General features: G+C 40.8%; 1 protein-coding gene across 4 annotated transcripts in view; it reads right to left on the bottom strand.

Annotated features, from left to right (window-relative positions):
* Positions 1-1,314: 1,314 nt before the first annotated feature.
* LOC103735048 (zinc finger protein 420) overlaps positions 1,315-21,985 on the bottom strand; it is a 29,119-nt gene continuing 8,448 nt past the window's right edge. The window contains exons 2-7 of one of the 4 annotated variants that reach the window (XM_029564062.1): positions 21,196-21,322; positions 15,989-16,081; positions 10,369-10,437; positions 6,869-6,993; positions 4,139-6,485; positions 1,315-2,209 (exon numbers count right to left, since the gene is read on the bottom strand). In XM_029564062.1, the coding sequence (XP_029419922.1) occupies positions 4,707-6,485; positions 6,869-6,993; positions 10,369-10,437; positions 15,989-16,081; positions 21,196-21,322 (2,193 nt within the window). In that variant the 3' untranslated portion in view covers positions 1,315-2,209; positions 4,139-4,706. Of the gene's footprint in view, positions 2,210-4,138; positions 6,486-6,868; positions 6,994-8,273; positions 8,338-10,368; positions 10,438-15,988; positions 16,082-21,195; positions 21,323-21,985 lie in introns of those variants that run through there. The other 3 variants (XM_008834144.3, XM_029564064.1, XM_029564063.1) reach the window with 3 other exon arrangements.

Here is a 21,985-nt window from a genome sequence, read left to right as displayed (position 1 = left end):
TCTTATATTCTTTCTGCCTCTTCTTCCATGATGTTAACTGAAACTCTTGGGGGCTGTGTTGTTATACATGCCATATCTATGGCCTTGCACTCATAGTCACTTATTCCCAAGACATTTTACATTTATGAGGCTGAACTAACCACTACCCGTGGCAAAAAGTTTATATAACCAAGACTGAGACCAGGATAAAGCTATGGACATAAACATAATACTGAGAAAGTGGCAAATTTGACCTGAGTATTTAGCAAAGCAAAAAGAGGTTCCCCCTGGGGCCTATTATTTCCCTGGCTTATTTCCAAGTTTATAGTATCATGTATCAATGCTCTCCTATGGAGGAGACCTGAAATCCAATCAAGAGAGCAGTTATTGCTACTATTCCAAGAGTAAGCACATCATACTTGGCAGTTCAGTATTGTAGTATGCACAATAGCAGATAGGACCATTAAGTCTTTTCTCACCAAGTAGCCTGCATAGTACCTTCTACCACAATGAAAGCTAGCCAACAGGGAGTGTCTTGTTCAGTTCAAAATTGACTTCTTAACGTCTGTAGGTGGTGTCTTCAGCAATAGGGTCTTACCATTTAGTTAAGATGGGTAACTAAGTGCAATGACAATAGCCTACATTGTTTTGTGTGTCTCTAGAACCTCTCTAACCAATAATTTCTAGGAGGAGCCTTCCTTTCATTTAATAGCCCATGTCTTCAGGGAGTATCAAGGTTATTCTATGTAGGGCAACTCTAATCAAAATCCTTTTATTATCATTTTAATTAGGTTGAAAACATGATTTCATAAGGTTTCTTCCTTATGAAAGGCTAGGTTTAGCTTAGTTATGGCTAATCTACTTACAAACCCTATTTTACCTATGTTCCTTCCCTCACCTATGATTAAACATTTAGCTTCCAGTAGCCCTTGCCCCTTTGGATTTGTTAGTTTATTTAGACTCATGTGTCTACCTATTCCATGAGATGCTCTAATCCAGAGGAAAAAGGTATACAGCTCTTCCTTTGATTCTCCATTTCTATGGATTTTTCTTGCAATAGTCCCTGAGCCATAGAATTGCTGATATAAATTGATGGTTATTCACTTTTATTTATATCTGAGCACTGAGTTGCTGTAGCACAGCATCACCACACATGCAGTCTTTTTTAAGTTATGAGTATCTGCCATAAACACTGTCAATGGCAAAAAGATTTTTCTCCGTAATCCAGAATGAGAGCAATAATCTTTGCGACCAGACGCCAAAACATAGAAGGCAATCCAACAAACATATCATATCCATTTACCAAAGCATATCAAGAATTTCCAAAGAGGCTTATTAACTTCAAAGTTTTAATTTCCCTTGATTTACAGTCAAAATATGTATTGCATGTTTAATGAACCTAAAATTCAAATAGAAATTATTTGACTGTGTGACACTACTGAACTGGTGGTCATATCTTGCATTGCATGAAGCTGGGGTAACAATCTAGGCCCACTGCAAAATAATACTATTGGTGATAGTTCTCCCCAGGGGCTTCCAGAGAGCATTCTAAAAATATGAATTCTAGCCTATAGTGAAGGAATTCATGCACCCATCCCAGCTAATTTTTTTTGAGAATTTCATGTGATTTTAAAAAAATATTCTTGGGTCAAGAATTTCATACAATCATATTCAAACCTCTATTCCCTCTCTATTCCTATCTCACTAGCCTCTCAACTTCATTCTTTCTATTATTATTTACTTAAAGACATCAAATCTAATACGTGTTTCCAAATTTCTCTTGGGTAAATACCTATCCTGTGAAATCTGGTCAATCCACCAGGCATTGGGCCAGTAAGGAAAATGAACTGTACGTCTCCCAGCAGCTATCAATGCCCAATAGATCTTCAGCTAAGGCTGGGGCTTCTTGCCAACCTCTCACATCCATGCTGGGGTTTTGTTTTTAGTTACACAGGTATTTGGATGTTGCCACAGCACTGTGGTTTCAAGGCATTGTGGGGGCCACAACAGTTTCCTTGTGTTCATCTACCACCTCTGGCTCTTACGATCTTTCTGCCCTCTCTTCTGCAATGATCCGTGAGCCTTTGGACAAGAAGATGTGACATAGGTGTCCCATATAGGGCTGAGCACTCCGAAGTCTTATTCTCTGCATGTTGACTCATTGTGCATCTCTATTAATCATCATCTGCTGCAAAAAGAATTTTTTCAGCTGATAGTTGAGATGCATAATCTATAAGTACAAAAATAAGTCATTAGAATTCAGTTTAACATTATGTCTACTTAGCAGAATATGATATACAATGGAATACAATTCAGCTATATGAAAAATAATGAAATTTGGTGGTTAAATGAATAGAAATGGTTACAATCATCCTAAGTAATTCAGACCCAGAAACACAAATGTCTCATGTTCTTTTTCATAAGTGGATAGCAGATGTGATTCATTAAATGTTTCAATTTTGCACTCTGTTCATAGGGCTTCTCACCTTTACAAGGTATTTGATTTGCAATGAGCAGAAACATGTTGAAGGATTTTCAATATCCTACATTCTTATGGTTTTTGGCATCTATGAATTGTTTGATGTTTAAACACATGGTGATTACAAGAGAAAGCTTTCACATGTATGTCTTCGTGCCAGGTTCACATTCAACAGTCTTCTTATACAGCCAAGATGCACCTGCCTAGGCATGGTATTGCCCTGCACACTGCACCCTTCAAAATCCATTAATAATCAAGAAAATGCCCCCAGAGATAGGCTTACAGGCCAATCTAAATTGTGAAAATTCCTAAATTAAAGGACCCTTTTTCCAGGGTTCTCTATACTATGTTCACAAAAACTAGAAAGCACACTCATAGAAAGCTTAATCTCCTTTACCGGACTTCTGTGCCAGTTGAATTTAAAGGTTTTGACATGGCCCTTATGGCTTCCTTTACCTCAAGTGTATTCTGTTGGGGTTTATTTTATGACATTGTACCAGGTTGCTCGGGTATTCCTTCAACTGCTGAGTCTCAGTTAACTCAAGCATGAAGACACGAATAGATTAGGATTGCCCCAGTAAATAACTTCAAGTACATGAAAACTCACCCATATGAAGTTTGTAAAGTCAAAGCTTGACTTCTCTTTCAGTGTCTACTCTTAGAACTTACATAGCCTCCCTCACCAGTGTGACTTTTCAGAAATCTAGTGATGGTAGTTTGTTAAAAACTCATGTAGTTTTTACATTTACAGTATATTCACCTACATGTACACTGATGTGAACTGAAGGTATGACAAAGCATTCCTACATTAATTCCATAGTTTTTCACATGTATGCCTTATGTAGAGACAGCACTGCAATACAAAATTGTCCAAAAATCATATCATGCACACAATCATACATGCTGATGTTTCACACCAACATGTGCTCAACAACATTGACTCAGGTCAGACTTATGGTAAAATGTTTTCCTACATTCTTTACATTCATCAGTCTTGTCACCTGCATGTGTCTGACATCTTAGCAATAACTACTTGCAGCAAGCTTTCATACATTCTTACATGCATGATCATCTAAGACAACCATGATGTTGAATGGGCTATGCTATGCAGGAGAAATTAAAAAATCAGAGGGATTCTCCTCTAAATGAGTTCTATAATGGCCAGGGAAGAGGACCAAGCAGAACTGTCCTTGCATAGGGACCTTGATAAGGCATCTCACTTGGATGTGCTATATGATGTGCAATGTAATCTAACATTAGGGAGAAATCTTTTCTGAGTACAGAACAGTCAATGTGTTCTCATCTACATGAATTTTCTTGCTGAATGATGGTGGACTTATTATAGTAGGCTATCCCATTTATAAGATTTCTTACTAGTATTCATTGCTGAAATCAGAAACTACACACATGGCAGAAGGCTTTTCCACACTTTACATTCATTCAGCTTCTCACCTGTGTGAGTTTTCTTCTGCACATTGAGTGTGATATGTGGCAGAAAATATTCAGCATCACTTACAATCAGGGATTCTCAATTTAATGAGTTCTGTAATATTCATCAATTTGTCTCTTAGAACAGGGGTACTCCTACATTTCATACATATTCTCAATACTGTGGGAATCTCTGCTGATCAATGAAATTATACTAACTGGATAAAGCTTCTCACCTGAGTGATTTCTCACCTGAGATTTTGCAGAAGGCTTTTCCACAGTTTATATTCATAGGGCTCCTCCCTCTATGATGCATCTTGAGAGCATGCACTTGATCAAAGGCTGTTGCATATTGTTTGACATCAGAAGACTTTACACCTGTATGAGCTCTTTGATTTGCAGTTAGCTCAGAAATGCTACAGAAAGGTTTTCAACAGTTTATAATCATAGGGCTGCCTATCTGCATGAGATCTGTCCTGTGCCCTGAGAACAGAAATTCTGTACAAAGGGCTTCTCATTTATATTTTCACATGTGTAGAGCAAGAGCACAGTTAGTGGGCAATGTTCTGCCATATGGTTCATATTTTATAAGGCTTCTCTGCTGTGTAGGTTGTTTGACAATCCCTGAGAGTAGACATTTGGCAGGCTCTTCTACACTGTTTACATTCATAGGGTTTCTCCCCTGTATTTGGTGCATAGTGAGCAAAGACTTGCTGCTAAGGTTTTTCCACATTGTTCACATTCACAGGGTTTCTCCTCCACATGAATTGATGGAAGGTTACATTAATGTTGCTCTTAACAGCTTTACAACATGCTGTATTCATATAATGTCAGACTTGTTTGATTTCAGAATTGCATGAGTAGTCTGATGCCTATGGAGGTGGTAATTACGGAAGAAAGCTTTCCCACATGTTGTACACTGATATGGTTTCTCACCTGTATGAATTCTTTGATGCACAGTGAGATCAAAATTTGTGTAGAAAGCTTTTCCACACTGTTGACATTTATGAGGCTTCACACCTGTATGAGTTCTTTGATGGTGAGTGAGCACAGAGTTGGTGTAAAAGGATTTTCCACACTGTTTGCATTCATAGGGCTTCTCACCTGTATGAGTTCTTTGATGTACAGTGAGTTCATAATTTCTGTAGAAGGCTCTTCCACACAGTTGACATTCATAGGGCTTCACACCTGTATGAGTTCTTTGATGCACAATGAGGAGGCACTTAATGGAGAATGTCTTTCCACACTGTTGACATTCATAGGGTTTTTCACCTGTATGAGTTCTTTGATGCACAGTGAGGAGGCACTTAATGGAGAAGGCTTTTCCACACTGTTGACATTCATAGGGCTTTTCACCAGTATGAGTTCTTTGATGCACAGTGAGAAGGCACTTAACAGAGAAGGCTTTTCCACACTGTTGACATTCATAGGGCCTCACACCTGTATGAATTCTTTGATGTTTAGTGAGTGCAGACTTCCTGTAGAAGGATTTTCCACACTGTTTACATTCATAGGGCCTCTCACCTGTATGAGTTCTTTGATGTCTAGTGAGTAGAGATTTCCTGTAGAAGGCTTTTCCACATTGTTGACATTCATAGGGCTTCTCACCTGTATGAATTCTTTGATGGACAGTGAGTTCAGAATTTATGTAGAAGGCTTTTCCACACTGTTTACATTCATAGGGCTTCACACCTGTATGAGTTTTTTGATGTACAATGAGTTCAGAATTTATGTAGAAAGCTTTTCCACACTGTTGACATTCATAGGGTCTCACACCTGTATGAGTTCTTTGATGCTTAATGAGCCCAGGCTTGCTGTAGAAAGATTTTCCACATTCTCGACATCCATAGGGCTTCTCACCTTTATGAGTTCTTTGATGTCTGGTGAGTAAAAACTTCCTATAGAAGGCTTTTCCACACTGTTTACATTCATAGGGCTTCTCACCTGTATGAATTCTTTGATGAACAGTCAGTTCAGAATTTATGTAGAAGGCTTTTCCACACTCTTTACATTTATAAGGCTTCTCGCCTGTATGAGTTCTTTGATGTACAGCAAGTTCAGAATTTATGTAGAAGGCTTTTCCACACTGTTGACATTTATAGGGCTTCACACCTGTATGAGTTCTTTGATGCTTAGTGAGCCCAGGCTTGCTGTAGAAGGATTTTCCACACTGTTTACATTCATAGAGCTTCTCACCTGTATGAGTTCGTTGATGTACAGCGAGTTCAGAATTTACATAGAAGGCCTTTCCACATTGTTGACATTCATAGGGCTTCACACCTGAATGAGTTCTTTGATGTTTAGTGAGCCCAGACATGCTGTAGAAAGATTTTCCACATTCTCGACATCCATAGGGCTTCTCACTGGAATGAGCTGTCTGGTGTACAGTGAGTTCTGACTTAAAAGTATTTCGACATTCTTCATGATCACAAGGTATCTCTACGCTATGAAGTCTTTTTGTGAAAATAGATTTATAACTGAAATCTTTCCTCTTTGTGTGATTCCTAGAGTGGTGTGACTTCTGGTAAAATGACTTCACACATAGTATACCTTCAAAAGATTTTTTCTGCTGGATTTTCTCTTGCACATTTAGGTCTGCCTGGAGATAGAATAAGTGATTATACCTCTTATACTTAAGGGGGTTTTCATGGTATGTGCTTTCTAGTACTGGTTAGGTATGATGTCCGCAGTGACTCTCCACATCTTATTTAACCTCAAGTTTGTCAAACTGGATAGACTGGCTAACTGGGTATGGTCATTTCAAGGTTCTGTTGAATAGGTGCGAGCTAAAATGGCTAGAATTACAGAATGCTGGGGAGTCAAATTCAGACCTTCATAACCAGATGCCAAGCACTTTCCTGACTAACCCACCCAACAGGTCTCAGTTAACTTCTAGAGGATACACTCTACAAGTTCCCACTCTTTGTGTTCAGATTTGAAATATGTTGAAAATTTACATCAAATGTGTAAAATAGTACTCACATTAGCTGTTCTTACTTCAACAACCTCTTCATTGGAAGTCTTGCTGTTCTCGATTCCAACTTGCAACAAATGTCTCTTCTCACTTTGAAACATGATTTCCATCGTGGGAGTCACTATATGTACATCTAAAATGATATTGTGTTTCCATTAAACACCCTTAAAAATTTTAAGCAGCTGGCGTGGTGGCGCATGCCTTTAATCCCAGCACTTGGGAGGCAGAAACAGGCGGATCTCTGTGAGTTCAAGGCCAGCCTGGTCTACACAGTGAGTTCCAGGACAGCTGGGGCTACATGGAGACCCTGTCTCAAAAAGACCAAAAAAAAAAATTTTTTTTAAGCAATACAAACATAATAGTGTCTCATAATAGTCAAGGAATTTGTAAAGATAAATTCTCCTTTAGGTTTCTATATGACAATTTTCACCCACAATTTTACTCTTGTTCCATTTCTCTATTATGATAACTATACATAAAGTATCATTCTACATCACACCACCTTCACATGTGAAATAGATTTTCTTCAATTATTTGTATTTAGATGCTGGCACCATCAATATTCTCACTTCTAAACAGTATACTGAAAGGATTTCAATATATGTGTGTTTCAATCTATTTACCTCACAGTGAAATACGCCACGGGTTTTAAGTATTTTTATTTTTATCTTATACATATGAGTGTATTGTCTGCATGTAAGTAGGTGCAACCACGTTGTGCTGTGCCCGGGGAGGTCAGAAGAGGGTGTGAGATCCCCTGGAACTGGTGGTTATTAGCTGCCATGTGGGTGCTGAGAATTGAACCCAGGTCCTCTGCAAAAACAGTCAGTGCTGAGTTATCTCTCCAGCCCCATCCATGGATTTTCTTAAGCAAATCACTTTCTTCCCAAAGTAGAAAAGACCTTTCCCCAAATTCTTTCTTTAATGGATCTTTCTAGACCTATATTGTTTCTATAATAGCAGTAAACACCTTAAAAATAAAAGACAGAAATATTCATTATGCAATTGCATCAGCTGTGCATGGCATAGTATGCCACATGAAAAGTTTGAGGGGTTCCTTTACTATTAATTAATTGAATAGCATCATCAATATTCATTTGGTTTTCTCCTTCCAGATGGTTCACTATTCTAAATGAATCCTCCCAATATTACATTCTTGACTTTGGTTTAACTCTATATTCAGCATGAGTCAAAGCATGCCATTTCATTTTGTTTTCTACATGAGTCTCTCTGTGATAAGATGTACTTCTTATCATATTTCTATAAACAGTCATGATATAATTACAATAATGCATTATTTAAAAATAAACCTCATCTTTATTGATGAATCCAATGAGAGCAGAGGCTTGAAAACACATCTTGGTTTTTGCAAATAATGCTTTAGAAAACGTGGTATAGATATTGCATCCTTACATTAAAGTCATCATGGCTATAACCAGGGGTGGAACTGCAGCAGCATGCAGAAATTTTTTCAGTCCTGAAAAAAAAACTCCATAGTGGTGAGACAATTCCAAATCATCAGCAATAGTGGGTAAACATTCCTTATCCATATATTTGGAATGTTGGCTCCATACTGATTGAATAGTTAGCAAAGTTTTTTCTTAGGTTATAAGTTACCTTTTCATTTGGGTTATTGCTTCAATGTGATGTAGAAATTTTACATTTAGACTGTTTTTAAGAAAAGGTTTTGAGTTATGTTTCTAAGAGACAGTCTCATATGGGGCAGTGAACTCCTTATGCAGTGGAAGACCTTCAACTCCACCACTGTTGGGCTTGAAAGCCTGCAGCACCAGGCAAGGCCAGACTTATGAATGAATAAAATAATTTAGAGGTTTATAACCTTTTTAGGAAGTCACTCCCCATGGGTGTATCTCCACTTGTTTTCCCCATTTCTATGACACTTTCAATTTCTCCAGTTTTATCATCAAGTCTTCTATTTATACAGGGTGAAATATAGCTGTCTAGATTCAGTCTTCTGTGTGTGGGAATGAACTTTCGTGGGCCCATCTTTAAAAATAACAGTTTTGTAATACTGCTGTGAAAGAGATGACAGCAGTTATGTGAAAATAGGTGTGCCATCCTGTATAGCACTCTGTGCTGGCTATTCCTAGACAAACTGGTGAAAAGTGTAGAATTTCAACTGAGGAATTTCCTCCGTCAGATTGGCCTCAGCATGTCTGTGGGGGCATTTTCTGGATTGTTCATTCATGTACGAGGGCCACAACACTGTGAACATTGCCAATCCTGTGTAGGTGGACCTGGGCTGTATGAAAAAATAACTGAACAGATAGGACAGGAGGATGAACTTCCAAGTTGGTAGGCACAACTGCATCACCCTTTCAATTGCAAATGGGGCAAAGAAAGGGGGAGCACAATTTTTTGGAGAGTGAACAAAGACTTGGAATCAAGAAGACCAATTGTGCCTGTCATGGTGTATACTTGCAGTGCCAGCACTCATGTTTGAGGCCAACTTGGTCTACATGGTGAGTCCCATGCCAGTCAAGACTACATAGCAAGCCCCAGTCTCAAAACAAAACAAACAGAAACAACCAGCTTAAAATGTGATGTAGGGGAGGCTGGGGATGTAGCTCAGCTGGCAGAGTACTTGTCTAGAATACACAAGGCCCTAGGCTTGCTCCCCAACACTGCAAGAACTGAGCAAGGTAACATATGCCTATAATTCCAGCACTTGGGAGGTGGAAGAAGAAGAATCAGGAATCCAAGGTCACCCTTAACTACATAGGGATTTTGAAGCCAGCCTGTCTCAAAAACAAATGAGACGTAGGAGTTAGGGATATGAGTCTGTGGTAGGATATCTACCTAGCATGCACAAAAACTCTTGGTTTAATTCCCAGTTAAGTGCAAAAAATACGGATAATGATAATGTACTGTAGGTGGAGCCTAACTTTGGCCTCAGGAGGATCTTCTGCTAAAGCTAAAAGCAGATCTGAGTGGTCAAAGGGTATACAGCTCTTGAGGACTCCTCCAGACCTCAGGGTGTGGGAAGCCTCAGTTCCCTGCCCAACCCTCCCTTGATCCCTTGTTCAGAGTGCCACCATGCCACCCTCTCCTGTCACAGAGATAAGTGACACAGAATGTGAGGTGACCTGCACAAAGGTCCTAACTGAGCTTGGCATGAAACTGCATGATCAAGAGCACAGCTGCTTTTTCTGTGAGACTACAAGAATACCACCGGGCCTGGAGGGAAGTACTGAGCATGAGCATTGAATAGAAAACCAACATTTAATGAGAAGTTGCAGCTGATTAAGAATGTCAGGGGAGGTCTGGAGAGAGGTTCAGCAGTTGAAGAGCACTTGATGCTTTCCCAGGACTCAAGTTCAGTTCCCAGCACTCACAGCAGACAGCTCACAACTGCCTATAACTCCAGATGCAGGGGATCTGACGTCCTCTTCTGGCCTCAGTTGGCACCTGTACTCACATGCGCAACCCCCCACTCTTACACACACATGCCCACAATTAAAAATAAAATAGAACGTTGTTAACTCACAGATGCTCAATGGTATTCCACTTCTGGGGACCCCTCTGTTGTACCGGAGCTCTGCACTCTTTAAGTTCCCTATAATAAAAGACCTCTACAACTCACCCTCTGTGCATCCGTGAATTTCATTCTTTAAATTCACAAGCTACTGCCTTCAGGCAGTTTTGGTGGCTTTATGTTTTCCAGGGTCCTACTCCCTCAAGCTACTCACCAAGAGCAGAAAAAGGCTCTTGCTCTCAGACACCCCAACATATCCCACCCACATCATTAGTACCTGATTAAAAAAAAAACAACTTACAATGCAACTAAAAATGAGAGCTATTGATCAAATTGGAAATCAATAATCCTAATTTTAAGGCTGATTAATAGCCCTGCCTCATGACCAAGATTATTATGTGGTAATGCTTAAAAGAATTCGAAGTTTGGTTCCGGAGCGTGTGTAACACAGGAGGCAGCTGTAAAACCAAATCAAACAAAAGGCGGCTTGCCTTATGCTTTAGACAAACACAGTCTTAGTTTTGCCACAGGAGATGCAGTTCTTAAGGAATGTGCGTAAGTTCTGCACTTGTTGCATACAGGAGAGTGCAGGGAGCTATAGCCAAAATTAACAGAGCTGTAGTAGCTGTTCAGGCAAGTACTACTGTCCAGACAGATCACAGACTGGGGGATGTGGACAATGAACACATCAACTTCTTACCTACTCAATACAACTGGGAACCATGCACATGTTGCTGGCATGTCTTTGGAAACCAAAAGTCACATTTTCAAAGGTGGAATCCCACCTTTTTTAGAGGTTTACTACTACTGCTGTTTTTCTTAAAGATTGGGAAAGTAAAAAATAAATAAATAAATAAAAATAATAAATAACTGAGCAAGTCAGGAGAAGCAAGGCAGTTAGCAGCCCTCCTCTGTGGTTTGTGCTGTCCTTCCTGCCTCCAGATTGCTGGCCAGAGTTCCAGCCTACACAGTGCTTACTGATGGATTGTGACTTGCAAGTTGTAACATGAAACAAGCCCTTTTCTTCACCAAGTTGGTTGTGATGGGTGTTTTATCACAGTAATGGAAAGCAAACTAGAACATGCTGCTTGGGTCTGTTAATATTTTCTGACAATGCATTATTAGGAGGGTTTGGGGGGTTTTATTATTTATTTTTATTTTATGTGTATGAATATTATGTCTGCACATATGTGCAATGTCCATGGAGGACAGAAGAGGGCATCAGATCCCCTGGAAGTGGAGTACAAATGGTTGTTAGCTGCCATGTCGGTGCTGGGATTTGAACCCAGGTCTTCTGCAAGAGCAGCCAGGTCTCTTAACTGCTGAGCTATCTCTCCAACCCATATTTTTGCTAATGACTACAGCAGGTATATAGTTTCTTCCAACATTAGCTTTTACACAGGAATCCTATGGCATGTTAATGTCCATTTCTGTGAATGAACTTGTTTATTTTCTTGTTTCTCAAGAGTACACTGGAATTTCCCAGAGACTGTCTGGAATGCACAGCCAGCTTCTATTAAAGGGATTCCTGGCTTTATTAATACCTAGTGCATTCCATATCTAACTGAAGCTCACCCACATGACAGAAGATGGAATCACAGAAGCTGCTAATTTTGATCAATTCCTGTAAAGAATTCAAGTGAACAAAAAGGCTGGGCATCTTGGTGGAAAGGTTGCAACCACGGGAAAGTCCAAGAACAAGAGAGCTCTAATTAATGTGGTACCTTTTCCAGAAGGCATTTGAAATAGCTCAGCAAAAAATAGTTCAAGAATAATAATCTATGTGATTGGTTCTGTGTACCCAAGAACAGCACAAAGACAAATAATGACTACCAGATTAGCCAGGACAAAGAGGAAGATGAGTACTAAAATGCATTGAGTCAGTAGATTTTGTATGAATCCATGAATAATTTTACAAAAAAAGGGGGTTAACAACCACCTGGATATACATAGAGCTGTGCATTTTTTCTTACAGTGTTTGAGTACTCAGCTTTGGTTGCCCTGGAACTTGCTTATAGACCAGGCTGGCCGTGAACTCAAAGATCCGTATGCTCCTGCCTCCTAAATGCTGAGATTAAAAGCATGCACCAACACACAGAGCTATTCTTTCCTTGGAAGGTGTTGCTTTTCATTGTATGTGACTAAGTGTTTTGTTGACTGTACTTGCTGCAGGTGTGCAGCGCTCTGCTCCCCCATTAGCTAGCCTTTGACATTCATCAATTAAGACAAAAACTAGACTTTGGCATTATGTTCTTGGCATTTCAGTCACTTTAACATTTGTGAATTCATACCTTAGCTATCACATTTTTTTAAAGAGATGCCACCTTTTGCCTACATTTTTTGCCATAATTATTGGCTTTCCAAATTGTCTTCTATACAAGGAGGACAGCCATTCTCACATGATATAAGGGTTTCTCTTTCAGGCTTACTCTGTAGCCTTAGTGACCAGCATTACCAATAATGAGCAAACTGCCACATAAGTAACATCACCAAAATAAACCAGTTATAAAAAAATTTTTTTTTAAATCTGATACACCATCAGCAGCCATAAAAACAAAATATGAATAAATGGAGAGTTAACAGTAAAGAGTAAAATTAATGAATGTATAAGAAATAATAAAAGAAGGGCAAGGGATATGGCCAAAAGACAGTTAAATAAAGGAAAATAAAAATTAACAAGTAAGCTAGTAAGAGATTAGTGGGAAAAGTTTCAGGTTCACTAACCTAAGTATGATCTTCAGAACTCAGTGGAAAAAAGTGGAAGAATACAAACAACTCCATAAAGCTGTACTCTGACTCACCCACATTCACCATGGCAGGTCACCTCCTAACGTGTAACACACAGACAAACACACACACCCAGCACAGGAACTGGGGATATGGGCAGCAGGCTCCAACCTGATCCAAAGAACTACTGGCACTGATTACTGCTGGGTCAGGGAGAGTTGATCTTCTTTAGGAGAGTGACTCTAGATAGGCTGACTAGATCCCAGTGAATGAACTTGCACTGAGGGATGTCTGGGAACATAAACTTGATTTGAGCAACCTTAACATATATAACAGAATGGATGAAATTCGGTGGGGGCAGGGGTCTTTGAGGGGGGTGCAGGTGGGGGAAGGGGTATGAAGATGATTAAGATGTTTTGTATGAAATGCACAAAAATTCAATAAAAAATATATAAAGAAACTAAAGAAATAAATCCAGAAGAAAAAAGGAATATGTAAAAGAGAGTAAATAACAAGAGCTAAAGGACTGATGAAAAACCAGAGGAATAAAAAATAAGTCTAAAAAACAAAATTACAAGCACGAAAAACTTGAAAAAAATGAAAAAGTTAAGACATTAACAATAAAACAGAAGGAGGTGAAAAACAAGAAAAATTGGCAAAACATTTCATCGGTCCTCTACTGCTGAAACCTACCAACAGGATGTGGGGGTACTGGGCTGCAGCTAGACTGATTCTCCCATCCTAACCATGACAGTCCATGCTTTATGACGGCTGACTGTTGGCACATCAAAGTGATGCTGTCAAACTCGAGCAGTGTTCAGTTAAGAAGAGCTACTAAGGAATTCTGCCTTTGTGACTTGAGGGCTACTGAAACGCAATTTTTGTTCACATAGAGAAGGAAAGTCCAAGTCAATGGGTGTGTCATGAGTGAGGTTGTGGCAGAGCAGCAGGAAAGAGAGACTGCCTGTGGGTTTCAATACTTTCAGAACCCAAACAGTATTAGAACACCATGGTAAAGAGAAGGCTGTGAATGTTCAGAGACCCATTGGGACAACTCAGGGCTCCCAGTTTGTTGTGCAGCCAACTACAAGTGGGAGATCTAGAGAAAAAGTCATCTCCTCACTTCAGAAATCGGTCTTCCATCCCTCAGAATTGTTCCACAAGCAATGGGACAAATTCCTCATCATAAAAGATACAACCATCAAACCTTCCATACCACTAACTTACTGCTTCCTGGCTTTCTCAGTGATTCTACATCTAACCCTGTTGGACTCCAAGGCTGTCTAGGGGTCATCTCCCACACAGAAACTCTGTCAGTGTATCCACAGCCTCCTTGGTTTCTGATTATTCCATTCTCTAAGGAGTAGAGGGGGGGTGTGCAAACTGCAAAGCACAGTATGTGGATAAATGCAATCAACTTCTTCAAAGATAGTGAGCTGGCCAAAATCAGTCTGTACTACTAAACACTGGAAAAAAACAAACAATGGTTTGGGTGTAGCTCTCATGAAAAGTGACTGTGGAGCAAGGACAAATCCCTGAGTTAGATCCTCAGCACCACATAAAACCACGTGTGGTTATGCAAGCCCATAATCTAAGCACTCATGACCTAGAAGCAGGAGGATCAGACATTCAGACACAGCTGAATGCTTAGTGAGCCTGAGGCCAGACTGGTACATTCTCACCCCCAAAACAAACAGGTTCTTCTGTAGCTATAAATGCCAGTTTTAGCAGCAGGGCATTTTGGATCCTCTGTGTTTACACCAACATGACGGCTTGGGTTCCTGACTGCACCTGGAACTGGAACTTTAAAGTATGGATTATTCCATTTTTCTCTGCATTGTCTTTTGGTTTTCTGTATTTAAGCTTTCCTGATACCTCTTCCTTACTAACTCTCCAGCAATCTTCCCTCTCTCTCTCTCCAAGGATGGTATTAATCGCTTTTGTGAATCTTAATTTTCCCATTTATGTAGTAATATGGAGAAAGGTCCTAACTTGCCATCTTACCCTGGAAATTCTGATATTCTTTTCTCCTTTCCATATAAAATCCGCAAGTGGATGCAACAAGAATTATATTAAGTACTCACAGCAGCAGACTTTCAAGTTTCCATACACATTCTAGTCATGGTCACTATCAAACTTGAATTATATCCACCCATATATTACATCCTAAAATTGGAAAAAGCATCCAACATTAAAACTAAGTGCTTCCTGAAGAGTGACTTTAAGTCCTTCTAAAATCAATCACATGTATTTTCTTCTTCCCTTCCTAGTACACATTGTTCTGGCCTTAGCTAACCATGATACATGATATCTCTGCACGTATTTCTTTCAGAGAATGTAAGTACATCACAGGAAGATACATGTGTATGAGTACCACTGGTATCCAGTGATTACAAAGTCATCTGTGGATAAGGTCATCAGGGAACAAGGGCTGGAGAATAGGCTGAGACTGATACAAACCTATTACATGAAACAGGGAGGAAAGAGGACAACTGAGAACTCAGGTGAACTATCTAACCAGTGAAACTATCCCCCCACTGGGTGTGAAGGCTGACCCCTTTAGTCCCAGCAAGGATTTGGAAGCAGGAGAATCATGACTTCAAGGCCAGCCTCAGCCACATTGCAAGTCTCACACTTGCAGGGATTTCTCAAAAAAGTCCAAAAGAAAATGGAAAATATACATTTTTGGAAAATATAAAAGAATGCAATTCAGGAAAAGGAACTTATCAGCTGGGTTAACCTGGCTAACCCACTCAGGAACTGCAAAAATCAAGTGTCTGATCCACCACATCAGCTGTCTTCTGGACTGGGTTTGAATACACATTTGTGGGAAGAGTTCAACATGACCACTATTGGATGAGCTGTCCTCCTGCTGACATCCCAAGCTCCGTATGGATCCACTGACCTGGGAGGCTCTGGATGGAGGCTTTGTCTACACTCCCCGGACCAAATCCATGCTCCAGGTTGAAGATCAACGCAGGTTTGGTCATGCAGTGCCCTGTAAGAGAGAAATAACATACAAACTGTGCCAGAGTGTGAAGTCAAGTCTACCTATAAAAGACGGTTCCAGTTCAGGAAATGTGCTTTGACCACTGAAATACTACATTCAACTGCCTAATACTTACACGACATACCCAGAGTAGCAATTTTAAGAACATTTAAAAAGAAAAATAAGAGCCAAAGTTCAAGAAAATTAGAAAGTCATACAACATTTAGGACAACTTGAGTAAGAGAGAGGGATCATAAAAAAAGAACCAGATAAAAGTTGAAGAGTGCAAGATGTCAATTAATGAAATGAAAACTACAACCGTACAACACACCATGGGTCAACTTCCAGTTTTCAGGAAAAATATTTCAAGCACAGAAACTGGTTATTTTACAAGAACACTGGCGGCTCTTGTAGAGGACCTGGGTTCAGTTCCCAGTACTGACATGGCAGCTAACAATGGTCTGTAACTCCAGTTCCAGGGGATCTAATGACTTCTTCTGTCCTGCACGGGCACTGCATGACATGGATGCAGACAGAATACTCATATGCAAAAAATAAAAATAAATTAAAAAAATTTTTTTTAAAGGATAGACTTTCCAATATGCAGGATCCAAGGTTAAAAAACCCGTTCATGGTTGTTCCACACAAAATTGGGAAGGACACCAACACACCTATTCAAAGAATTTTATAGCACAGAAGCAGCACAGACAGACCCAGGGTGTTCAAAGGAACCCTAACAGATTTCCCCAGCAAATGACTTTGGATCACATTACAGTTAAACTGGCAAAAGTCCAAGACAAAAAGAATTCTTAAGAAAGGCCTAATGACTCATCTAAACGGACAGTAGAGCCATGTTCCTGGCTGTTACTCTACATTCCAACATTGCGATGACTTCAAACCTACCCACGGGTGCAGTACAGTCTACACAGTATAACTATGCAGTACCCTCCTCTTTAATAAATTCCACTGAATTGAAACACTCCTTTCAGGGAGGAGGAAAGAAGAGGTTCTAGCTGACTTTCTATGACTGTAATAAAATACTCTAACCAACAACCATGTTGGGAGGAAAGGGATTATTGCATCGTACACTGCTAAATGACGGAGGGTCAGGGTAGGAACCTGTAGCCAAGAGCTGAGGCAGAACCCATAAATGCCGCCTACTGACTTGTCCCCCTGGCTAACACAGCTCCTTTTCTTGTATACCCAGGACCACCTGCCAAGCGACTGTACCCTCCACACTAGGCTGGGCCCTCCTATACTAACCAGGAATCAAGAAAATGTCCCAGACGTCAGACTGATAGGGAAATTTCTCAACTGAGGTTCCCTCTTCCTAGCTGACTCTACTTTAAGCTGGAAAAAAACAACAACACCACCACAATGGACCACTTGTGAAATACAAACACATCACTATATCCCATTCCCTTTTATTTCTTGTCCCCAACATTGCATATTAATAAACAATGTATATTAAAAGTCCCATAATCTTCACAAATTCCATTATTTAAAAATTCAGTGAAATAAAAAAATAACTTACATACTTATTTCTAAAAGGAATAGCTGTACACACTTAGCCAAAACGAAAGGCCAGCACTGTGGCACAATATTGGACATCTGGGATTCATTCATGATCTTAGGGGCTCAAAAGGGCTTGGGCAGCTCCACTTTCCCAACTCTGATAACCATAACACACAGCTTGTCTCAAGGTCTCAGGCCACCTCTGCTCCACAGCTGCTGCTGTCCCTGTGGTCACCACAGTCCTGCTAGTTCACATACCCTGGGTCTCCAGTCTAATTGAGGCTGCACCTTCACTAATAGCCTCTCCTGGCCTCATACAGTGCCAACACCCCTTCAACACTATGGCTTTAATGCCAAAAGGACAATTACCACACTAGAGGCCTTTACACCTTGCCACATTCAGCTGCCAGCTTATGATATGCCCATGACACCCACTGATCCAGTTTCTGTGTGTGAACTCTGAGGAAATACTTCCTAGAAGATCTCAATCAGTGATGACGGTCATTCCCTAATCACAGCAGATTCTTCCACCTCAGCTAACTAACCATCATCCCCCCATAAAACAAAGGTTTCACATCCACAGACCCTGAATTCGGTATCACACAGCCTGGATACAGTCTTTGCCAGGTCTCCAACATGGCCACTTCTCTCAGCATTATCTTCCTAGCTCCCTCCAAACAGCCCACCAAGGTGGAGCACTCAATGGTTTTTCCATCCCAAAGTTCCCAAATCCTTCTACAATCCTCCCCACAACATGTTCAGGTCTATCACAGCAATACTTCCCTAGTGGTACCAACTGCTGTAGTCTGCTTTCTACTGTTATGCTAAACACCATCAACAAAAGGCAATTTGGGAAGGAAAGTATTTATTTCATCACAACTCTCAGGCCATGTTCATCACTAAGGCTATCAGGGGAGGAATCCAAGGCAGGAACCTGAGGCAGGAGCTGAAGCAGAGACACAAGAAGAATGCTGCCTACTGGCTTGCTTCCCCCAGCTTGCGTTATCAAGTCTCATACTGTCCATGAACAGCTACCCAGGGATAGCACCCTGCCACAGTGGGCTGGGCCCTCCTAAATCAATTACTAGAAAACATGCAGTCACAGCTGAGACCTCCACTCCGGAGGAAGGTCTAAGTGGGTAATCCACGAGGAAAATGCTGGCACAGTGCCTTCCTACAAACTTCCTCTGCGCTATGAACAGGAATGCCTGCTTGATGAGTGCGTGTCCAACTGCTCTGAATCCCTCATGATAATCTGAGACACAAAATAACACACTCTGAAAAGTGCCGTAGAATGATGAATGTAACATAAATTATGATGGTGGATATAAAATACAATATGGTAGCCAGTGTGGTGGCACATGCCTTTCAACCTAGTCCTTGACAGGGAGAGACAGGAGGATCTCTGTGAGCTCCAGGCAAGTCTGGTATACATAGCAAGTTCCTGGCTAGCAAATAAGGCCTTTTCTGAAAAAAGAAGGAAAGAAAAAAGAAAATCAACAAACAAACAAACAAACAAAACCCAAATACAATATGATACTAAATATAGATACTATAAATACTATAAATAAAGATACTATTATCCCACTTTAGGGGGAAAAACTCATGGGAAATACATACTTTGCAGAGAAACTGGGAGTTTCCTGTGTATTACAACGTTGTTTAAAAAAGTGAAGATCCTTAATAAACATGAGTGCTCATGGGGCTGAGACGGCTTGGTGGCTAAGAGCACTGCTACTCTTGCAGAGGACCATGGTTGGGTTCCCAGCAGGCACATGCTGGCTCTTCACCATCTGTAACTCCAGTTCCAGAATATCCCATGCCCATTTCTGGCCTTTGCTTGACTGCACACATATGGTGCATGCACATACATAGAGGATGCAGTTGCTTAAAAAAATCCCCCATAGGCTCACATAATTCAACACTGGTCCTGAATTGGCTGGGTGGTCCCTGGACAATGTAGAACCTTCAGGAGTTGGAGCCTTGCTGGAGAAATGATGTCCCTGGAGTCTGTTTGGAGAGCTTATGGTCCCATTTCACTTACAGTTTAATTCCTCAGTTTTCAAGTGTTCTCTTGGCCGCCTACTCCTGACACCATGTCTGTCCATTGCTGCCATTCATCCTTGCAACATGGACACTTACTAAACATTTGGAACCATGACCCAAATTAAACACATCCGTCCATAAGTTAATTTTGTTCATGGTGTTTTATCACGGCAAACATACATTAAGTAATACTCAGTCAAAATACATAACACTTTCTAAGAGTGCTCATCAACAGAAGAAAAGTAAGTATATGCAGCAGTTATAAACAAGTATTACTCATTAAAATGAAAGATCCCTCACAGTGTCATGGGCAGACCTGGAGAGCATTACAGCGTGGTAATGCAGTCATTTCCTTGTTACAGCTGAGTAGCTATGGTGACCTACAGCAGACACTGGACCGCTGTCTGTGCGACAGAGAAAACCGTGGAGGATATGAGGCTGATGATGGCAATGAGGATGTCAAAAATCCTGAAGACTGTCATAAAGCCAACAGTGATTCCATTCAAGGCTGCCTTTTGCCCCTCTGCATGTGAAATACGTAAAAAATGACAAGGGCCAGAAAGTTTTGGGGACAGACCTGTCTGAGAGCCACCTTTCACTTGGAGTACCCTCATAATCTCATTTAGTCACCAACCTGGAACTGAACGGATCTTTCTTTGGGCTACCTACTCCCTGTGTACCTGTGACTGTAAGTTTCTTCTACATCTCCCCAGGAACGTCAAAGACAGAAGTATGGTGGTTGAAAGGAGAAATGTCACCCACAGGCACATTTCAACACTTGATCACCAGTTGGCAATGCTATCTGAAAGACTATGGAACCTTTAGTAGGGGAGCCTTCCTGAAGGAAGTCCATCTCTGTGGGATGGGCTTTACAGTTCATAGCCTCGCCCCGCTCCCTGAATGCTCTGTTTCCTGTGATGAAATGTGACCTCTCCACGTCCTGACTGCTAGGCTGGCCTCACACTCTGCTGCCATGCCTTGCCACACATGGACTCTATCCACCCAGCACTGCATTGCACTGCAAAATAAATACCTATCTTCTGGAAGGAAGAGGGTATTCTATCAAAGCATGAGAGAAGTAACTAATAAGTACGTGAATTATGTTATGCATAAAAAGAAAAATCTAACATGTTCTTATCCTTCTTGCAAGCTACAGTTGGCCTCACATAAGTAGAGAACAAAACAATAGTTACTACTGTGTGAGAAACACAGAAGAAGGAAGGATGGGGAGGACAGATAGCACTTAGTGGGATGCATTACGATCCACAGAAAAGTACTAAATATAAAGATGACAGCAAGGAACTAAATGCTTCAAAATCACTATCAGATTTTAAATGCTCCCAGTACAAAGAAGTACTTTCTGAGCTGACAGACCTTCAATTACCTTCATCTGATCATTACACGTAAGTGCACTGCATAGTCACAATGCTCTAGTAATTTGTGCCATTACCATGTGTCAATGAAAATGTCTACTACAGAGTTAGTGTAAAAAGTTAGGAACCACCTGTTCTCATCAACCAAGAGGAACATGGTTCTAACAGACACAGGAGAGGTAGACTCACCCAAGAACAGCAGGCTGCTGTAGTTCTCCAGCATCACATCCCTGTAGAGGGTCTTCTGCACAGTGTCAAGTACCTGCCATTCATCCCAGGTGAAGTCCACAGCTACATCCTCAAATGATACAGAGTCCTGTAATGACACATTTTCCTCAACCCAGGGCCTTACTCTTTGGGTAGTGGGCATTCACCCTACTCTGTGTAGGTGTCTAGTTAGTGTCTTACAGAGGGTGCTGCTGATTGTACCAGAGGACCAAGAAAATTCAACATAACAATCTTACCTTTGTTAATTTATGGGTTCAAAAAAATATAACAGTTTTCCAAGGAATTTCAGCATGTAAAAAATACATTGCCTGGGCTGGATAGCTTTGGTGTCAACTTGACACCCCTGGGGTGGGGGAGCCTCAACTGGGGAATTCCCTTCATTAAACTGGCCTGTGGCCATGTCCATGGGGCATTTTCTTGATTGATGAGTGATGTGGGAGGGCCCAGGCCACTGTGGGTGGTGCCACCCCTGGACAGGTGGGCCTATGTTGCATAAGAAAGCAGGCTGAGCAGGGGCCAGGGGAGCAAGTCAGTAAGCAGCATCCTCTATGGCCTGTGCTCCAGCTCCTGACTCTAGGTTCCCGCCCTTAGTTCCTACCTTGGGCTCCCAGCTGAACTGTGATCTGGGAGATGTAGGACAAATAAACCCTTTCCTCCCCAAGTTGGTAGTGGTCTGAGTGTTTTGTCATAGCAATAGAGAAACAGACTAAGTCACTGCCCAAGTTCAACTCAGTAAAATCTCCAGGTCCAG

Source organism: Nannospalax galili, unplaced genomic scaffold (genome assembly GCF_000622305.1).
Source record: "Nannospalax galili isolate Female #2095 unplaced genomic scaffold, S.galili_v1.0 scaffold457, whole genome shotgun sequence".
Classification (NCBI taxonomy): Eukaryota; Metazoa; Chordata; class Mammalia; order Rodentia; family Spalacidae; genus Nannospalax; species Nannospalax galili.
Note: the sequence above shows the minus strand (reverse complement) of the source record. Positions and strands in the feature narration are given on the sequence as shown.